The 20,333-nt window shown below is 28.9% G+C and overlaps 1 protein-coding gene across 1 annotated transcript in view; it reads left to right on the top strand.

Annotated features, from left to right (window-relative positions):
- The window catches only part of LOC113367354 (pectinesterase inhibitor 10-like), a 24,889-nt gene extending 5,304 nt beyond the window's left edge, over positions 1-19,585 (top strand). The window contains exon 3 of the mRNA XM_026608966.1: positions 19,493-19,585. Coding sequence (XP_026464751.1) covers positions 19,493-19,585 — 93 coding nt within the window. The remainder of the gene's footprint in view (positions 1-19,492) is intronic.
- The last annotated feature ends 748 nt before the right edge of the window (positions 19,586-20,333 follow it).

The following is a 20,333-nucleotide window of genomic DNA, read 5'->3' as shown; positions in this document are numbered from 1 at the left end:
GATGTGGACTTTTATGGCCTGCATTATAATTACATATAGTTCATATGAATAATTGAATACAGTTGTGTCCTAATAATACACCTTAATATTATACGCACAATTTGATTTGTTTTATTAAGTTATTATTACGGTCGTCGTGTTGTTGGGATACTTTAAATGGCAAATGGTATTAATATGTTATACCTATATGATTACCTATAAAAAAAATTGTAATAATATTCATAATGTATTCAAAATATATAGATTTTTGATATTTTTTATTTTGTTTTGAAGCATTAAACCAGTGATTCCCAAACTTATTTCACCTACCGCCCCCTTTCCCAGAAAAATGTTACTCAGCGCCCCCCTTACAAACTTTCCGAAGGAGAACTTTGTTTTCATCAAAAAATCCGAAACCAACAATTGGAAAGCAGTATGTGTGTGTGTGTTTAGATTTTTTGCCATAATCGTCCTTTTCTCAAAAATGGCTGGACCGATTTCAAAATTTAAAAGCCATTCGATGTATCTCGATGAGGACTAACGTTTCTCAGTTTTGTTCAACGATCGGCCGAGCCGTTTCTTTGTAAAACGCAGAAAAGTGAAAAAAAATTCGTCGACGTTTTAGTCCGCAATTTTAAATCGATTTTGAAAATTCAAAAAACTGTTCGAAACATACTGGTTGGGTATCGACTTGATTAGTTTTTTGTAATGATCGGCCGCCGGTTCTTGTAATAAAGTGTTTTTATTAATATAAGTAGAAGTAATTTTTTAGACAATTTTTATGTTTTTTTTTGACGGAAGATACCACAGTCTTATAGATCATACTAAAATATTACGGTCCTACAACAAGTCGTTAAATTTTGAATATTCGTCAAAGTTTACAAAAATTGGTATCGTTTGTCAAAATTAGAACTTTCAACGATGTTTGCTTAAAAACGCATAAACGGATTTTAAAAATTTAGAAGCCAATCGATGTATTTCGATTATAATTTTAAGGTGAGGGAAAAGAAATGACGGGGGGTGCGCTCGTATCTACGGTAAATTTGTTCGCAAAAAGTAATAAAGGGAGACGCGTTAAAATGCAAGCAATATTGGATTTAGACTCGGAAATTAATACAATATCAAAAACGCTATTCCAAAAATTACGCTTTAAGTCCCAATGCACGAGCCTTAAGCTCCACGGTGTTGTTGGAATTTCAACGAAATCGAATAATTTTACAAATTTAGAAATATTTTGAAGATGGTACATTTGCAAAAAATATAAATGCCTTTGTGCTTACGAAAATAATAAACAAATCTTCCTAATGGATTAAAACTTTTGGATTCACACTTAAATATTCCGTGCGAAGTAGATATGTTGATAGGTGTTGATACGTTTTTTGAAACTTTAGGTAACGAAAGAATTATAATAGGCCCCGATAAATCTATTTTACAAAACGCGGCATTCGAGTGGACAGTTACGGGTAGATATCAAAGAAATATAATTAATAGCACGACAAATAGTGATCATATATCCGCCATCTTACAGAATCTCTTACAAAAAATCTCTTAAAGAATCTCTTACAAAATTTGGTAAAGTTACACACTTTTGAAAAGTTACACAAATTATCGACACACAAAGAAACGTATGAACCATTCTTTTCATTAAACTTTTGCGAAACAAGAACGGTGCACGGCGGTGCACAGTTTTAAAACGGATGTATTACTAATACACCTATGCAGATATGTTTGAATAACTTTAACTAAAATATTATCTTTATATAATTCAGTGTTAATTTTAATCATTTATTTATATATAATATTTTTTTAGTTTTGTGCTTTAAACGCTTCTTACAATTTACAACAAGCATCGCCCCCTAAATACGAGGTCTGTTCAAAAAGTACCCGGAATTTTCGTTTTTTCAAAAAAATATTTATTTATTCGTCTACATTAATGTGGTCCCCTTCAAAGTAGTCCCCCCCAAATATAATACACTTATGCCAGCGTTTTTTCCAATTTTCGAAGCACCCTTGATATTCACTTTTTGATATGTCCTTGAGGGGGCGCTGGCGCCCACTTTGGGAATCACTGCATAAACTATAACGCAGTCACAAATATTATTGTGAATCCCATAGTTTATATATGAATTATTTTGAAATTTCCACATAAGTTTCGCCTATAAGTTTCATATACATTTTATAAGTGCTAAATATTTTTAAATATCTTTAATTATAATCTGTTATAATTAAATGCAAAGCTTGGATCTTTCAGTAGTGTCTTTTGTTCCATTATGCAAATGAAGCTGTACAAATCATTTTCTTAATTAATCTGAGAGATGTTAAAATACCTTGAAACAACTTGAAATACCTTTCTGTCAGCATCTTTTAAATAAATGCTCCTATTTTTTATTTTTAATAAAATGATATCGTTTAGTTTAATATCTAGTAACTTAATAATATCTAAGTGATATATAATATTTAAATTTTAATTTAAATTTGATTATTTATTAAACTCGACTTAAAAAGAAAAATATGCTTATATTTCTTATTTCTATCAGTAATTATTATTAAATACAGTATCTGCTAATGCCAGATCTTCAATTTTTGAGGAATTTACATTTTGGTAAAAATATTTGCACTTTGTGTAAAGTGATTAATGATCATTTTGTTTGTAATCATATTTCAAAACATTAAGCATTACATTATTCATAAAAAATTAAATTTTATTCTTATTCTTATACCATTTTATTCATTCAAACATTTATGGATAAATGTATATTTTATATATTGGAAACCAAAATTATGCATAAAATAAATATTTTTTAAAATTTCCATATAGTTTTACCAAAAAAAAATTTGTAAGTGACGTTCCAAAAATTGCAGGAAAGGAATCCAAAAATTGATATTAATTATTGATAAATTGGAATTCATTGTTAACTTATGAGCATATATCAAATTTATATAACCCTTAATTAAAAATCTGATGATTACTTTGTAAATTTCTCATACAATTCAAAAATCCCATACAAATAGTTACAATGTTCTCTTAGAGTAAAATAAATCCTTGGATGTGAAAGCATCTAATATTAATAAAAATTAAATAAAAATCTGATAATTTGATACGCGTTTTCGGCGTCGTTATATCTCCTCCATACTCCAAAATAGCTTCACCAAAAAATCATAAATGAGAATTAAATATTTTCACACTTACTTAGGTTCAACCTTTCCTAAGATTTTCCTAATATATATATCAGGTATTATATCAGGCCTGAAACATTATATATATTTTTTCTCGATTTTTTGTGAGTTTAGCCAAGGTAATTTAAAAATATTTTATAAAATTAATACTAATAATTTATGAAGGTACTTACTTACTTTATGATATATGCTAAATGAATTAAAAAATATCTGGATGTGTGAATACATATGATGAACTAATCAAACGTAGCTATCAAAGTAACTATGTACTTAATAATTGATCGAATAATATTGATCTTCATACCATAAGATATAGATATGAAGTAAATAATTCATACTATTAATTAATATTTATTTACATATACGGTTATTTACAAATAATACATGATCAAATCCAATTACTATACAGTCGGCGATGAGGTTCTGAAATTGTATCATGAAAGTTAGTAGAATTAGCTTTGATTATCAATCGTTTGTTTAGTTAAATGAGGTTTATTTAGGTTTTCGTTTGCTTTAATTAGTACTGTGGATTGTGGACCAGTCAACAAGCTCTGTTGCCAGAGTTAAATGGTACTACGGAAGCTATTAATCATTACTAAATATTAATTAAAAACATGCGGGAGCAAGGCCGGAATAATTGAAACATCATTATTAATAATTTGAATTCTAAATACCGTAAAATCACTGAGGGATATTGTATTAGGAGCACTAGCCGTGTGAATATTTTATTTATCAAATATGCGACTTGATTATTATTTTATCGGCCTATTCAACAAAATAGTGTACATTTGTATGGACTATACATAAAAACTGAAATTAAAAATCTTGATTTATGGAAAAATCGTTTTAAACATTTTTAAAACTATTATTTATCGTTAATTATATTAAACGAGAATACCTAAATAAATAAGTTAATAAATAGAGTAGAGTAAAGATGAATCATAGAAACACTTATTCAAAAATAATTATTTTATTAAAATAAAACTATCCTATAATAAATATTCTATTCATTCATAAGGATGCCATAAAAAAATTTCTTTTGAGCTGCGCATGACTTTGCTATAAAAATATCGTCTGCCTACACCTGTACCGGCTTCGATACTCATCTTGGACAGCTTGATGCCAAGCAGTAGTGATATCAGATTTTTACTTAAGATTATCGATCTTAAAACTGTTTAAAATAAAAACACTCCTTGCATCACGTAAAATATAGTCATTTCTGTGTTATAATTAAGTGATTCAATACATAATCCTATCTGGATAGAAATTCTAAGCTCTATAAAAATATAAAAAATATATAACATATATAAAATGTTCATAATCCAGAATTATAGTTGTATGAACATAAAAAATGTAATGGATAAACATAAAAATATAGTATCTCAAATATTGTTTGAAATTTTAATGCTTTTGGAAAATGATACAGGCTATTTTATGTTTAAAAAATGATTAAATTTTGTAGAGAATAAATTAAACATATGAAATATCCAACAGAAGCTTCCATATTCATACCGATGTTGGTAGTAATGAAGTAAAATAATTGATATAATATTTATTATCTGTAATGAGTTAAAGTAGTAATGGAGTAAAATAATTAATTCAATATTTGTTGTCTGTAGTGGGTTAAACAATCCTACTGATCTCCCAGGAGCCTAAATTCATTGTGCCTAATTATATTTATGAGACAAATAAATTAAGTTTGTATTTATACGTATAGATATATGTGTACGGATATCTATTATATAAAAATAAGTCGGGTTTTCCTTCCTGACGATATAACTCCAAAACGCACCAACCGATTTCGACGATTTTGCATTCGACGTTGGAAAGGTCTCGAGCTCCGTGTAGTTTATAGCAAAGAAAATTGATGAAAAAATCCAGAAAAGATGCTGAATACCATCTCTGATACTTAGTATGTACTACAAACCAATATTTTAAGTAAATAAGAAGCCGGTAGATACATTGTTTGACAGCTACTCATTGTTCTCTGCTAAGTTAATTTTATGTGACAAACCGGCATTGATTTCACTGTGAAATTGTGAAAAAAAATAAAAAAATAAGTTATTCGTTTCCTAACATTTCAATTGGAAACGATCAAATCAATCACGTGTATGCTGCAAATTTTAACCTATTATTAAATTTAGAAAATCATTATTTTTCACTTGGGATGGGAAACCATCTGCTTTGTTTTTGTTTGTCAGGCCGAAAAAACAAAAAATGTGGTTTACCAAAGAGCACTTCAATGAAACGGATAATTTGCGGACACGTATAACGCTTCGATTCAGTATTTACTTTGGATTCACTTTCATTTACTTGGAGAAGTTCAACTAAATAACACTTCATTTTTGTGATAGGAATAAATTCATTACTGTTGTGAAATGAAATAATATTTTTCCTTTTCAAATATAAAACAAAAAAAATTCTTCATCTTTTAATCACCAAACGAAATGTTACATAAAACGAAACCATCTGGTGGTGAAACGAAGTTCGCCGGGTTTGCTAGTAACTTATATGTTTCATTAATGTATATAAAATATATCGCCTATACATTTTTTATGGCTTTTATAAAACTAATAATCTAGAACTAATACATTGTATAAAATAATTTTATAACGATGAATCATAGTACAAATGGAATAAAATATTTAGTGTATGATGATGGCAATATAAAAAGTGATGCATGGGGCAGCATGTATGGAGACGTTTTTGTAGTAATTTTTGACAATTGATGTAATTCAGTTGTACATTCAGACAAACGCTTTGAGGAGTATCCTTACTCACATACTGCTAGGACTAGATTTAAAAAGGAATTCATATTACATTAAGATCAATTTTCAAAATTTTTTATATTGGTCAGAAGGTTTTGTATTTTTAAAGTCATTTTTTGTAATCCCACTGCTTTATTTATTGTCCATTTTAGGCCTAGTGTAAAAATGTAATGTAATGTATTTTGAACTGTCAAAACAAATAATTTAATATATTACTGTTTAATATAGAATATATGATATCTAGACTCAGGGCTTATTTCTCATTACCTGCATAATAATCTTCATTTTTTACTTACACATTTGGTTGTGCCAATTTTGACCCGTCCTGTTTGTTCGTGGTTATACATCCTTATCCATCAGATCTACCGATTTGTACTGGTTGTCGGAAATATCTTGATTTCAACTATTAGTTCGGACGCATCAGCTCTCATATCTGGTACACCTATACCTGCTGCATACCTATTGTATCATAGAAACTACAATCGAGGTCGTAAAACCTCCCGCTCTAGCCCGGAGTAATCCACTTACGTTGCTATTGTTGTTCCCGGAGTTCGTCCGGACTCATTCCGGATGTTTAGAGATCAGCGCTGTGCAAAAGGATCGATATATAATCGATTTTGAACAATTTTCTATTCTAAATTATATAAAAATGATTTTATATTTTTTTTTATTATAATATTACTATTTAAAGAAAAACGGTGAAATTATCTATTTAAGAAACATATTAGCCTTTGAATTTTAAGTTTTTATCCGAGAGCATATATATATTCTGTTGATATTATTTTCTTGATATTTTTAACTTCCGGTAGGGTAAGTTATAGTAATCGCCAAAAATTCGAAAATGAAAATTTTTATATATCTTTACGTTTCAGAGGTTTCTGAATATTTTGGCATACCTTAGAAAAAAATGGTTGTATGTGTGTGTGTGCGTGTATGTATGTGTGTGCGGATACAAATTTTTGTCGACGATTTCGGGAACACGGATGAAGCAATTTGAATAATTCAAAAAACATTCGATTCATATTGATAAGGAGATGAGTTTTTGACGGAGGCAGGTCTAAGGCCGAAGATATGGGGCAAAAAGTGCCAAAAACCTCAGTTTTTAAGAGAACGGAGCGTCCGATTTTAATAATTTAAAAAACATTTCACTTGTATTGACAAGATGAAGAATTGATCAAATTTTCATAAGGGCGGGTCTAGCGCTTTCGGAGATCTAACGAAAAAAGTAAAAAAAAAGCCATTTGGCGGTCAAAAATGATCATTAGACATATGCACATCAAATTATCAGATATTTTATAGAGATTTTAACAATAAGTATAAATTTTGTTTACATTCCTATGGGTTCCGTACCAATGTTTATCCGTTAGATAGCGACGCGGTGCTTACGCACTTTATATTTTGTCTCTATGCAGTTAAAGCAGTACGATTGCTTTGAAAAAAAGTTCAGATCTTTCAAAATATGTCAAAATAAAGAAATTTTTCTTCTTTTTTTTTAAATTTTCTTTTCAAAAAAAGTACTTTTTTGTCCAATTTATAGTTTCTCAAAAATCTTATTTTTTCGAAGTAATTTTTTTTCAAAAATGTTAATCGTTTTGAAAAAAATAATGATTTTTGGTACGGAAAGTTCCAGCAATTTGCCTTAAGGCACGATGCCTTAATAGCCTTAATACAAAATTCCACTTACAGCTAGTTAATCTTTTTATTTGCTCACTATAATTATAAAGAACAGTATAAACCCGCTTATGTTATTTTATGTCCAATATTAATTTATCGGTTTTTCTATTAATTATAAATTTCAAGCGAATGCTGAGCAAAAATTAGTAAGTCAGCTAAATAGTTATACATATAATATTTTCTGAAAACAGGTTCTGTTGTTCTCCTATAAAGTTTTATATTTAGATACTTAAGTTTCATTTTTTTCTCATTTTTTTAACTTACAATAAGTTTTACTCCGTAGAATAAATTTTATATCATGTAATATAGATTGATTTAAAGTCTTATATCATGTAATATAGATTGATTTAAAGTCTTATGTGTAGGCCTGAATAATAAATATTTTTATAAAATCCCATAAAATAAATATTTCTATAAAAGCCCGTAATGAAAATTATCAATCATGTGAAGAGGTAGCAAATTATTTTTCTTATATATCTATATCTTTTTAAAATCGAAAATTTGAAATAGAACTTAAAATAGATCGAACGACTTTCGAATACTTCTACATTTTTCCTTCTCGTAGAAAAAAATATTTCTGAGTATATTATAATGTGTGCTAAAATGAGAAATATTTGTGTGTTTTTTATATTAAATAGTACATTATAAAAGATTAAAAGATGAAAAACGATTGCAAAAGTGTTTGCAAAAAAATAAAAAGTTCAGTTTACGAGACCGTAATATAATTTTTAAGTATACGTTGTTTAATTCTTCAAGTTAGATTCAATAGTTTTTATATAACTTAAATAAAACTTAACACTTTCGACTCGGGAGTCGGACTGCCAGTCGGTACGCTGCGCTCGGAATATGATAGTGCTATACTTATCTCTCAACTCGGAATTTTTTTTTGTATCGGATTTTTTTCAAAATGTGGTTATATTGCTTTTAAATATAGTTATTATGATAATAAAATAGAAAATTTTGAAAATTAAAAAAAATTGCACTCTATATTGTTTAAAAAATCATTTCTTCACAGATCTTTATTAGAATTATGGGGATCATGAGCTAATAAATTAATTTTGTTATATATTTATTTATAAAATTAATAAATCAATCAATAAATGAATGTAATAGTAAATTAATTTTTAAAAAATAAAAAAAAATTAAATGTAAGATTAGTTTGCGACGAGTCGTCGCCGACACGATTTGCCGCCGGAGCGGCGGCATCCGAGCTTAACGGTAAAACATATCATGCCGCCGAAGCGGCGGCATCCGAGCGCAACGGTAAAATGACTATGCCGCCGGAGCGGCGGCATCCGAGTCGAAAGGGTTAATATAACTTAAATAAAAGCTTACAGTTGGGTTGGATAAAAAGGGCCAACTGAACCTTTACTCTAGCAAAGGTGTAAACAATAAAAAATAGTAAACAGAAAAAGTAAATTAAGAGTTAGAAAGGCTAGTTTGCAAGAGATAAATTAAATAAATAGTTATTTCAACTGTGTTGCTGAATATTTCTGACGATATACCAGTATCAAGATTATATCTCTATATCCATGAAATTTATATTTTGCTTTGGTTGAATAATGTAGCTATCACTTCTTAAAATCCGTTTAGAATTGAAAATAAGAAGAATAAAATCTGTTTGCTCCCTGAATTTCTCATTTTATCCCGCCTATAGGGTAAAAAGGACTAGGTGACAATTTTTTGAAAAACAGCAAAACACATTTTTACAATGATAAATTTGGCTGGGAGTTTTAGTGAACATAGTCAGATAGTTGATGATTTGGTTTTTACAATATAATAGATCAAAGTGAAATTTGATCATTTTGTCCCGCCCCACTACACTACACTATGTAAAGTTGGGTATATTTATTTAAAACTTTAAATACGAAACAATCCAAACATCAGATACAGATCTTATATCGTATATGATACCTACTATAAAACATTTTCGAACTATTTATCTCTTACATTCTCTTCTCTCATATAAAAAATCAATCAATCTCACGTGCCAGAAGCGATGTCGACCTAAGGATGACATATCTCATCCCTATATGCGAGTTGCCATCAGCGAGAAATAGAGTGTGCAAGATCAACTTCAGTTCAGAACATTACCCAGTATTAAAATTGAATATGGACGTTATGTTATCGCATGAAATCATACTGGCGGCACTATGGTATCCTTATTCTATATATGAAGTATCATGTATATGTGATATGAATAATTTACATTTTTATGAAAACCAGCGAAGGATAAACAATATTTGTATGACATGAATTTTGCAAAAATTTGGTGTATGTGAACCGTTTTTCTTTCTTTCGGTTGTCATACTTTATTCCGAAATTAGTTTTGCTATATTATTCTTTCTTTATACGTAAAAGTCCGTTATATCGATAATTTCCGACTATCGGGCGGTAATTAAAATAACAATTAGGTAAATAATTAATTAAAAACAATATAAAGTGGTGGTCTTTAGAAGAGACGATAGTTATTAGCCTATGATAAACGGTTAGTCCCTCTAAGATTTTTTTCTTAAAAATCTTGGCAGCTTTTTCGATTTTCTCAGCTAGTTAAATTATAATCATCCACATTTTTTTCAAACTAGTCTTAGTATTTTTCTGCATAGGTTTGGTTTGCTGAATTCATTGTTCCAGCAACATCAAGTACTCGAATTTCATGTAGAAACTTATAGCTTATCCGAGCCAACCATCGGAATAATTACAAACACTTTCACCAATCCTAAATCATAGACGAAATTTTTGGCCTTTTCAACAAACATTGGCCCCATTAACGGCTTTCCTGGACCAAACCATTTGAACAATACACTATAGAGCTGTCCCAGTTTTAGTTTTCAATGTTTCAATTCTTACCGACTTACTAGAAGACTTCAGCAGTTCATGTTTTTGTATTTTAATGACATAAATAGTTTTTATCCTCTCCCAAATTATCCCAAAAACTTTCGAAAATCTCTCGAGCGTTTTATATACGAATATACACGATAAAGGTACACTTTTGGAGAAAACCAAAATTTTCCGAAACGATGGCGATTTATTCTGTCTTTAAATATTATTTTATTTGATCGCATAAATTCAAAATATTTTTTAATTTGTATTAATCTATTAAATTATATATACACACACTCACACACACAATATATATATATATATATATATATATATATATATAAATAAATATTTAAATGTATTCATATTAATGGGTAACTATATGAAATTATATAATTAACAGTTTTTTTATTTATTTTTTCACATGATATTTTTTCAAATCTTTCTTCTATTAATTATTATCACAAGTAATACAAAGAACATTATACACAGTAATTATTAATAAATGTTATGTATATATAATGTTCGATTTTTGTAAAACTAATCATATCAAATTCACATCGTTCCTCAGGCCAAAAAGTTTCATTTCAATAATTTCACAAATATATCTACAGCGATAAAAAAAACACATGAAAAAATTTTGGTGCCGGATAAAATTTGGACAAAGTTGAAATAAATTATTATGGTGAATAGTGCATATAGACCGAAATGTAGTAAATTGTATAATCTAATGTGAAACGAGCCTTTATTATAGAAGGTTATAGACACCAAAATTCGTGTTTTTTCTCCGTAAGTGTGCAAAATATTAAAAAAAATTGGTAATTTTGAAATATTTTGCACAGATACGTTGGTGATTACTAACAGCAACTCGCTAGAAATTGTTTCCTTAATATTTTTTTGTAAAGTTTCTTGTCATATGTATATTTTTTTGTTTCTTATAAGTAGATAAAAAGATTTTTTTTTTCATTTGGACCGAAAATGACCAGATAATTCCTCTTACTTGTACATACGATTACTTGTTTATTTTTATTTTTAATTATTGAATACTGATTGAAAGTGTTATTTTATTACTTTTTCTTTATGATTTTTTCAAAATCACCGTTGGCTGGTGAAGTTTTCAAGAAATCTACCCAAAATCCATCATTCTCATACTATTACTATTTCATTCCTATTTTTCACTGGAGAGAAATATGGAGATTTATCCGAAGTAAACAAAATTTTATCTTTCATACCTTTCTATAAAATTAAATTGCATATGCTAAAATGTATGCTATTCAAGAGAGCATTTTCTAGTATTGCAAGAGCTTCTGAATGTACCAGAAGTAGTAATTGAATTATAATAACTTTGTTTTGTAAATTTTGGTATTTTGGTATATTAGTTATATTGTATGGGCATGTAATATTTTCTTACTTATAATATTAGTATGCTCACGTGAATAATTTCAACGAGTAGTGATTCAATTAGCAATTAGTATCTTCGTGTGAATAATTCCAGCAAGTATTCCTATAAATAATTCCAGCAAGCTACCATTTTGTTTTTTCCATTTAATAATCATATTGTTCTGAATGGCTCACATGACTGCAATGCAAACATATTTGTTTAAAATCCATTTGTATTTAGAACGATTTTCTTGCATAAATTCTAGTGTTATTAATATTTATGTGGGTGTGTAAGACCTATCGTGCAAAAGTCTGTTTTACATTTTTGCGTGTTCTATTGACAACTTCACAGCAATTCAAACATACTTTTAGTGTAGAAAACATATTAAAAAACACGTGTATGTATGTATGTCATATCTTACAAAAACCTATTTTATATTTTTGTGCGTTTTCTTCACAACTTCAGCACCATTCAAGCAAACTTTTAGCGTAGATAACACATCAAAAAGTAATTCACAAAATCGATTTGAAAAACTCGAAGTCATATTTCTTGTTATATTCATGATAGCAACAACATCCGCAGTCTTCGTCCTAATGGCGGTCATTCGGGTGAAGTTCGTGAGATGTTTCCGTTCCAGTCGACAAACTTCCGCCTCGGGACGCATCGATCTCAACTAACATCGAATTTGCATTTCGGTATTGTTGATTTTCATGCTAAAACCGTCCATTATATCTACACTCTGTATTTTTTAAAGCCCTTTTTTGTCGAACAACTGCAAGCTAATACAGGAAGTAGGTACTATATTGGTTTCTATGAACATGATGCTGATAGAATATATGAAGTAAAAATCAAACACGATGAAAAATCGATAAAATAAAGTTTAGCTAGTATCGATTGTGAAATCAGAATTTTCTTCTGTTTGCTTATAATAGAATTATGAGACATAAGTTTCTTTAGGGTTACTTTATTTTAATAATTGTGTATCCTATTTAATAATTGATTTAGATCAATTATTTACCACCATTTCACGTTAATCGATTATATGATTGTTTTGTGTTTATATATGAGCGATACTTGATATGCAATATAAGACAGTTTTTGAAAAAGCGTAACATCGAATGAAGAATTTAATTCTTTTGTCATTTTTGTGGAGGCAGGTCCATCGGTTTTAGATATGCAGAAAAAAAATTGAAATTTGTTGGCTAAATATGATCTTTATTATTATAGAATGCTATACAAATAGGATTATTGTACTGTAATTGTAATTATTTAGACTGTGAGATAAGTAGAGAGTTAGAGAGGTAGACAGTTAGACAGGTAGGCAGGTAGGCAGAGAAACAGGTAGAACAATAGAAATGAAGAAAAGTAGGCTGGGTGGCAGATATCAACGTAAACAAGTTCACAGGTCAGCAACTAGATAGGTAGATACATAAACAAGTAAATAAGTTGACAAATAGACATGTTAACAGGTGGACTGGTAGACAAGTTAACAGGTCGTTAGGTAGACATGTAATCTCAGGGGCAGGTAAACATGTAAGCAGGTGGATACGTAAACAGGTAAACTGGTAAATAGGTGAAAAGTAGAGAAGTTGTCAGGTTGTCAGGTTGTCAGGTAAACAAGTATGGGGGTAGATAAGTAGACAGGTGGGCGGGTAGATAAGTAGACAGCTAGACGGATGAATTATACAAAAATCTAATTATAAATGATTAAATCGATTATTTACATATACCGGTAAGTTCATGCCTCTCGCCACAAGGCAACTGTCACTCACACCTAGTTATTTATATGTATTTGCGATGTTTTGTACCACGTGTCTGTCTGTTTTTTACCAATGGTAGATATTTTAAATTCTTTACATTCTATATGGGCAACCAAAATTGCTGATAAATGCTCTGTAAATTTTATAAAAATATATATTATCATGGATACAGGATTATATTCGATACAGTAATTAATTAAGACTAATATAAATGTAAAACTACCTCAGCCGAATAATAAAATTTTTGTTTATAAAACTGACGATAATTTGAGAAAAATATTTATAATACGATAGATTGTTTGAATAATGATCATATACTGTTTTAAGTTTAAAATCAATTAATCAATTAATGAGTTTTGACTTTTCTGACGATAACAAATCTTTTAAACATCCGCGGCGTGAATTTTTTAAATCTGTACTGAAAAACAAATTAAGCACACTATCAGAAGATAGTATGTATGTATCAGTATAGATAAGTACGGAAATAATTATGATTATTAGAAGTGTGAAATAAATGTGGTGGTATCTCGAATTAGTAGGGTTAAAAAGAAATGGTTTTAGATAGTATTGATAAAAAAATAGAATAGTACAACTTTTCTGTTGAAAAATTGATTCTACCATTTCCATAAAAATAAATTTTAATTGGTTTGGTCTAAATGTAAAACATTAATAAGTCTTAATCTATACTCTAAAAAAGCTCGGTGACCTCAAATTGTAAACTTATTTGTTTCTTTATAATAATGGGTAGTTTAAATCCAACTCGATTCAGGGAAGAATAGTGTGAGAAATTTACCATTTTTCAATGGTTTATTTTTGACTGGAAACATACTTTTGATCTATATTTTCAAGTGAAAGTGAACATCTCTACTACAAGATATCAGGTTTAGGAGTTAGAACTCACAACCCCGTTGATAAGAGGTGCCATGCCTAACCATTATGCCATGGAACACCATATTTCTTTATATTACGCGTTTATTTTACTATATGAATTTTTAGTTTTCTGTTAATGTGAACAATTTTCAATTTATACATTTTCTCTCTCTATTCATTTTTGTTTTTTAAAGAAGACACAATTTTTCTAACACATTTGTTTTAATAAAATTGAATAGGAGAAAATTTGTAAATTTTTTTTTTCTTGAATTTATGTAATTTATGTGATTTATAAAACAATATTGTTGTCCCTTAAGAATCAGATTTGGTGGATATATATATATATATATATATATATATATATCAACTTTTACATAAATTAAAAAAAAATGTTAACGTTTTCAACTATATTTGGCATTAAGAATTTTTAATATTTAAACTTTACTCGTACATGCGGTATATACATACCAAATTTTTCTCCTATAATACAATATATTGCGGCAGTCACATTCAAAATATGTTAATATTATTATTGAGTTTCATAAACTAGAATAACAAACTATATTGTTCGTATTTGCTCCCTTCGCTTGTCTCGTATTATTCGATTACATTTTGATTTCCATTTGTGTGCACAATGATAACCATCAATTGCGACAAGTTGCTAGAGATACATTTGTAAACCACGATGGAAAATCAATATTGTATTGACAAACTTGATTATTAACTCAATCTACATAATTGCTGGGCGTAGTTATGCATGGCAATTAATCGAATATTGTGGAAATTTGTATCTTGTTAGCATATACACTATACTACTATTAAATGTAATAATTAATTCTGAGTTAACCATTTTTTAAGTAGAAATTCTTTGATAAATATAAATATGTGTTTGAATCAGGCATAACTAGGTACTTCAACTTTTTTCTGTGCTAACATAACAGTTGAAAAGATTCTAATTTTTATGATTATGATGATTTCTTTCTATTTATATTTTATATTATATTTTTTTTGAACTCCTATTATAGAGTTCTAGCATTTTCATAACACCAGTTGTTATGAATTTTTTCATGATGTGTGTTTTATGAAATATGTAAAATAGATGTAGATAGTTTTTAACTTTTCTCGAATACTATTCTAAGTATAACAGTTACAATAAAAAACAGGGGAGACTAGGTACGGTTGTGCCAGGGTACGGTAGTGACAATCGTCATAACAGCTAAAATAGACTGATCTTGATATAGGGTCTAAAAGGAAGAAAAATGTAAAATGTTGAATGAAGTTTCCATTATTGAGTTCAGTCTGCGCCCTACATAACATGATCTATATAAACCGCATTGCTTTTAAAGATGTAAAGTTTTTTTATTTTAATAATATAAACATAAATAGATTGCTTTGTTGGTTTTTGTATTGATAATTAAAATCATAACGATGATATGTTCTCAAACGTGTGCATTGTGTACGATTGTGACAATATTTGTGGGCATAGTTGTGACATTTATTTCTTGTTTTTAAACAGATAAAAAAACCTAACATAACTAAGACAAAATACAAAAGAGAAAGGGTAAGGAAATTTCACTACAAGAAACAAATAAGATTTTACATAAATTTCTTTTTAAATTTTAGTTATTTTTTTTTAAAAAAAGTTTTGTTATATATTGTTTCATGAATTTACTTCACTTTCTTGTAACGTAGAAACATTTAAGATTTACCACTAAAGCTTGTTTATATTACCCGCTTTGCATTTCAACAGTCATAACATCATCATGACAAACGAAATTTCATTCATTCGTCGGCATACAGGAATCAAAAATAAGTCATGTCTGATAAACAACGTCTCTCTGCTTTGTATGCATATGAGCTTTTATATTATCAGTGGTAGAAAACCCAAAGAGAAGATATTTAATAAGTTTACCAAGTAAACTTTGGTGAGAATTTACTCTCTTCATTCTCATGTGTATGCTCGATAGAGTTAAAAACAGAAACATTTTTAATAATGCAGAAATGCCTCTTTCTCATTTCAAAAATATTGCTTATTAACTTTACCTTTTGAATTAAATTGAAATTATGATCTTTATTTTTGTGAGAGTATCACTTGTGGTAGAGTAAGAGATACTGGGTACAGTTGTGCCACTTTTTTCTATTAACAATAATTTGGTTAATTCACCACTTAGCTGGAATAAAACTGAATTAAATGGTAATTTGAACATCTGTCTACGTTCTATATAACACAACACAACATAATCATTTAAACAAAGTTTATATAACATAAAAAACATAATTTTTTTAAACAAGGTTAAGTTCAAATCTTTATAAAATCTTTTTTAATATTTATTTACTTTATTTTTCGTATTTTATCTTAGTTAGGTTAATGCTTTATCTGTTTAATCCGAAAAGGACAAGAAATACATGTCACAACCGTACCCAACGCACACTTTTGGAAAGAAATCATCGTTATCAGTGAGCTAAATTATCTACGCAAACAAAATAACAAACAAAGCGATCTATCTATATACATGTAACACTTATTATTAAAAGAAATCTAACAAAAAACTTAATTTTTACTCTTTATTAGCAATGCGGTCTACAGATCAGGGAGCCGACTTAAGGCAATAATGTAAACTTGTTTATACAAACATTCATCTTTCTCCAATTCGACCCTATCTCAAAATCTGTATACTTTAGCTGTTACGACGTCTGTCACTACCGTACCCTGGCACAACCGTACTCAGTCACTTCTACTGTGTCAATTTATAGGCGGCTATGTTTTTCATTTAGCTTAAGAAGTATAAAAAAATACTTATAATTGTTCTGAATGGTTACTAGGTTACTAGGTTACTTAGGTTAATAGAAAAAAATTTAACGCGCAGAAAAATTGCGATGATCATCGTACTAATTCTATAAATTATCTGATTTCAAGGATTGTATTTCAAATCCCAAGTACAATAATTGAGCTACATATATAAGGTACTAGGTATAACAATAGTATTATATTAGGCATACGCTATACCATGGGTGGGGAACCTGCGGCCTCCGGGAGGTTTTTGTGCGGCCCCTTGCCGTCTAGTACAAAATAGCAGAGTTACTTTCAAACAACTATTGTACAAAAATCCCACCAAAAACAGTCATATTGTAACATGACATCAGATTACTAGCCTGAAAAACAGACTCTTAGGCAGATACGAAATAGAGATGTAATATATTATATTAATATTATTTAATATAAGCAATATTTTCGATTTCGCAAGACATCGCCTATTATATGATACAAGAAGAAGTATTATAAAAAAAATTAACAGTGCAAAAGAATCGTTAGCACCCGGGTTGAAGATTTTTATGCGTATCCGTAGTAAAATGATAAAAATTTATACTTCTCGCAACCAAAAGCAAATCCGTAGCTTTGGCGGAGATCGGAGCAACCAGATTTTTTCATAAAACACAAAAATATAATTTTAAAAATTGGTGTCTAGTGGCAAGTTACTGAAACTTTCCGTACTGAAAATTACATTTTATAAAAAGTTTTAAATTTTTTTGAAAAATGATGAAAATTGAATTTAAGAAACCTTTTTTTCATATTTCGATTTTTTTTGTAAATTATTAACTTTTATGTATTAAATTTATTAAAATTAAATTTTATTTGAATGATCCGATTCCTATTGATAGCGAAACGCGCTGATTAGTTATTGGCCAAAGCAGGTCCCAAAAATAATAATTCAGTTTTTGAAAAATGAAACGTCCAATATCATTAAAAGAAATTTACATGTATAGACAAAACGGAGAACTGATTAAATTTGTGGGAGGCAGGTCTAGCGGTTTCGATGGTCCAATAAAAAATTTGAAAAAGAAACATTTGGCGGTCAAAAGTGTTCATTAAACATATGCACATCAAATTATCATATATTTTAATAATAAGTATAAATTTTGTTCTAATTTTAGTATGGGTTCTGTATCATTATTTATTCTGCGAGGCGTTATTCTGCGGGGCGACGCTTACGCGCTTCTTTATTTTGTCTCTACGCAGCTAAAGCAGAGCGATCGCTTTAAAAAAAGTTCTTTTTTTATTTTAATTTTTTGTACGGGAAGTTTCAGCAATTTGCCTTAAGGCACGATGCCAAGCACCACTATTTATAGTATGTAATGCGTAATAAATTTTCTGCAATTAAATAGCAATTTTAATTTTGAAAAATGATATATAAAAACTATTTTACCTAAAAATTCAGGGATGGGGCGGCATTTTTGTCAGTGCCCCAGGGCGCCAAATTTCTAAATCCGCCCCTGCGTATTTATATGCACATAATATATAGAATTTATTTATATTTAAATCTTGAAATATAAATATAGAGTAAATTTTTGAAATGAGAACAACTTAAATGCAAAATATAAAGTAACAATACATTTTGTGCATAATAAATACATATTTTAATTAAAATATTTCTTTCACGTGCATTATTATGAGTTTATACATTATCAAATAATACGCTCATTTTTATGGGTAAACATTATCATTCTCTAAATGGATTAGGTACATCATTTATTAATAATATTTTTTAAACTGTATTTTCAAATGTCTGTCAATAGTGTCTAGTCTAGGTATATTTCTTTTGGCAAGAGGTAACGTTGCGTTTAATGCATTAATCCTATTTTTTATTATAACAACTATTGTCCTTAATGACAAAAGGAATATTCATACCGAAAGTTTACAAATAAATTTAATCTGGCTTTTCCAAAGCCCGAAATTCCCTAAATTAAGTTAATTAATTCCCTAAGTTTGCAAAATAAAAATCTATCAGTGAATTCAATGGTATAGGAAAAATATATAATTTCTTATTTCAAATAATTATGTAACAATAAGAAAATGAAAATCAATTTCAAATCAAAACACTTTAATATCATTTTTATATAAAAAATGAATGTTTAAATGATATTAAAACGAACTAAAATATTTATAATTTATTTAAAATTTAATTTATAAAATATTTAAAATTTTTAAGTATTTTATTTACTTTTCTAAAAGTTAAAACTATAAAAAAATTATAATACTTTCACAAAAGTCACTTTTTTAGGTCAATCAGCTTATGCGGCCTCTTTTATTGCTGCCTAATTTAAGTGCGGCCTCTAACGGCAAAAAGGTTCCCCACCTCTGCGCTATACAATGAACCGTATAGACCCAGTGATTACTTTTTTGACAAAAAGGTTCACGAACCTGTGCTGAAATAGCGATTGCAATGGTATTTTGCATATTGCTGTCGGTATTATTATGTTATATTTCGCATGCATTGTAAATTGTAACAGTTCGGGATTAGTTGCCTGACAGTTGAGTTGTGTATTACCAAACCGCACATTTGTTTTTGTCGGCCGGAGATTGTTTACGGTTGCGGGTCGTTGGCTGCGCCATTGCCCTGACATGGCCCCCGCATTGGAGCCGATATCAATTATTATTATACCCCGTTCGCTTTCCGTCGAAGGTGTGGAAATCGATAATTTCTCATTATTCGATAATCTGTCATGTAACACTCTGTTCTTATTACATTAAATTAGGTGAGCCAATATATCGACGGTGACACCACTTATATTAAACCCTTTGCGCTCTATTGCCGCCTTATTTACAGCATTGCAATATAGAACTTTTGCAATGCTGTAATCAAAAGGGTAAAAAATTCCATTATATTTAAAATTCCTATATATTTATTATTAATAAAAAACATTATTAGTGATCGATGCAACAAAATGTGAAAATGAATTATCTGACAAATTTACGATATTGACGACAGAATTAGATAGCATCATTGTTTTGTGATATTTTTTCAAACAGAGTGAAATTATAACATAAAACTAGTTGTGTATGGCATCGTGCTTTAAGGCAAATTGCTGGTACTTTCTGTACCGTAACAAAATGTTAGAGAA

The sequence above is a fragment of the Ctenocephalides felis genome, unplaced genomic scaffold, assembly GCF_003426905.1.
Source record: "Ctenocephalides felis isolate EL2017-DRISC unplaced genomic scaffold, ASM342690v1 CF-g0.4_SCAFFOLD_01170, whole genome shotgun sequence".
Classification (NCBI taxonomy): Eukaryota; Metazoa; Arthropoda; class Insecta; order Siphonaptera; family Pulicidae; genus Ctenocephalides; species Ctenocephalides felis.
Note: the sequence above shows the minus strand (reverse complement) of the source record. Positions and strands in the feature narration are given on the sequence as shown.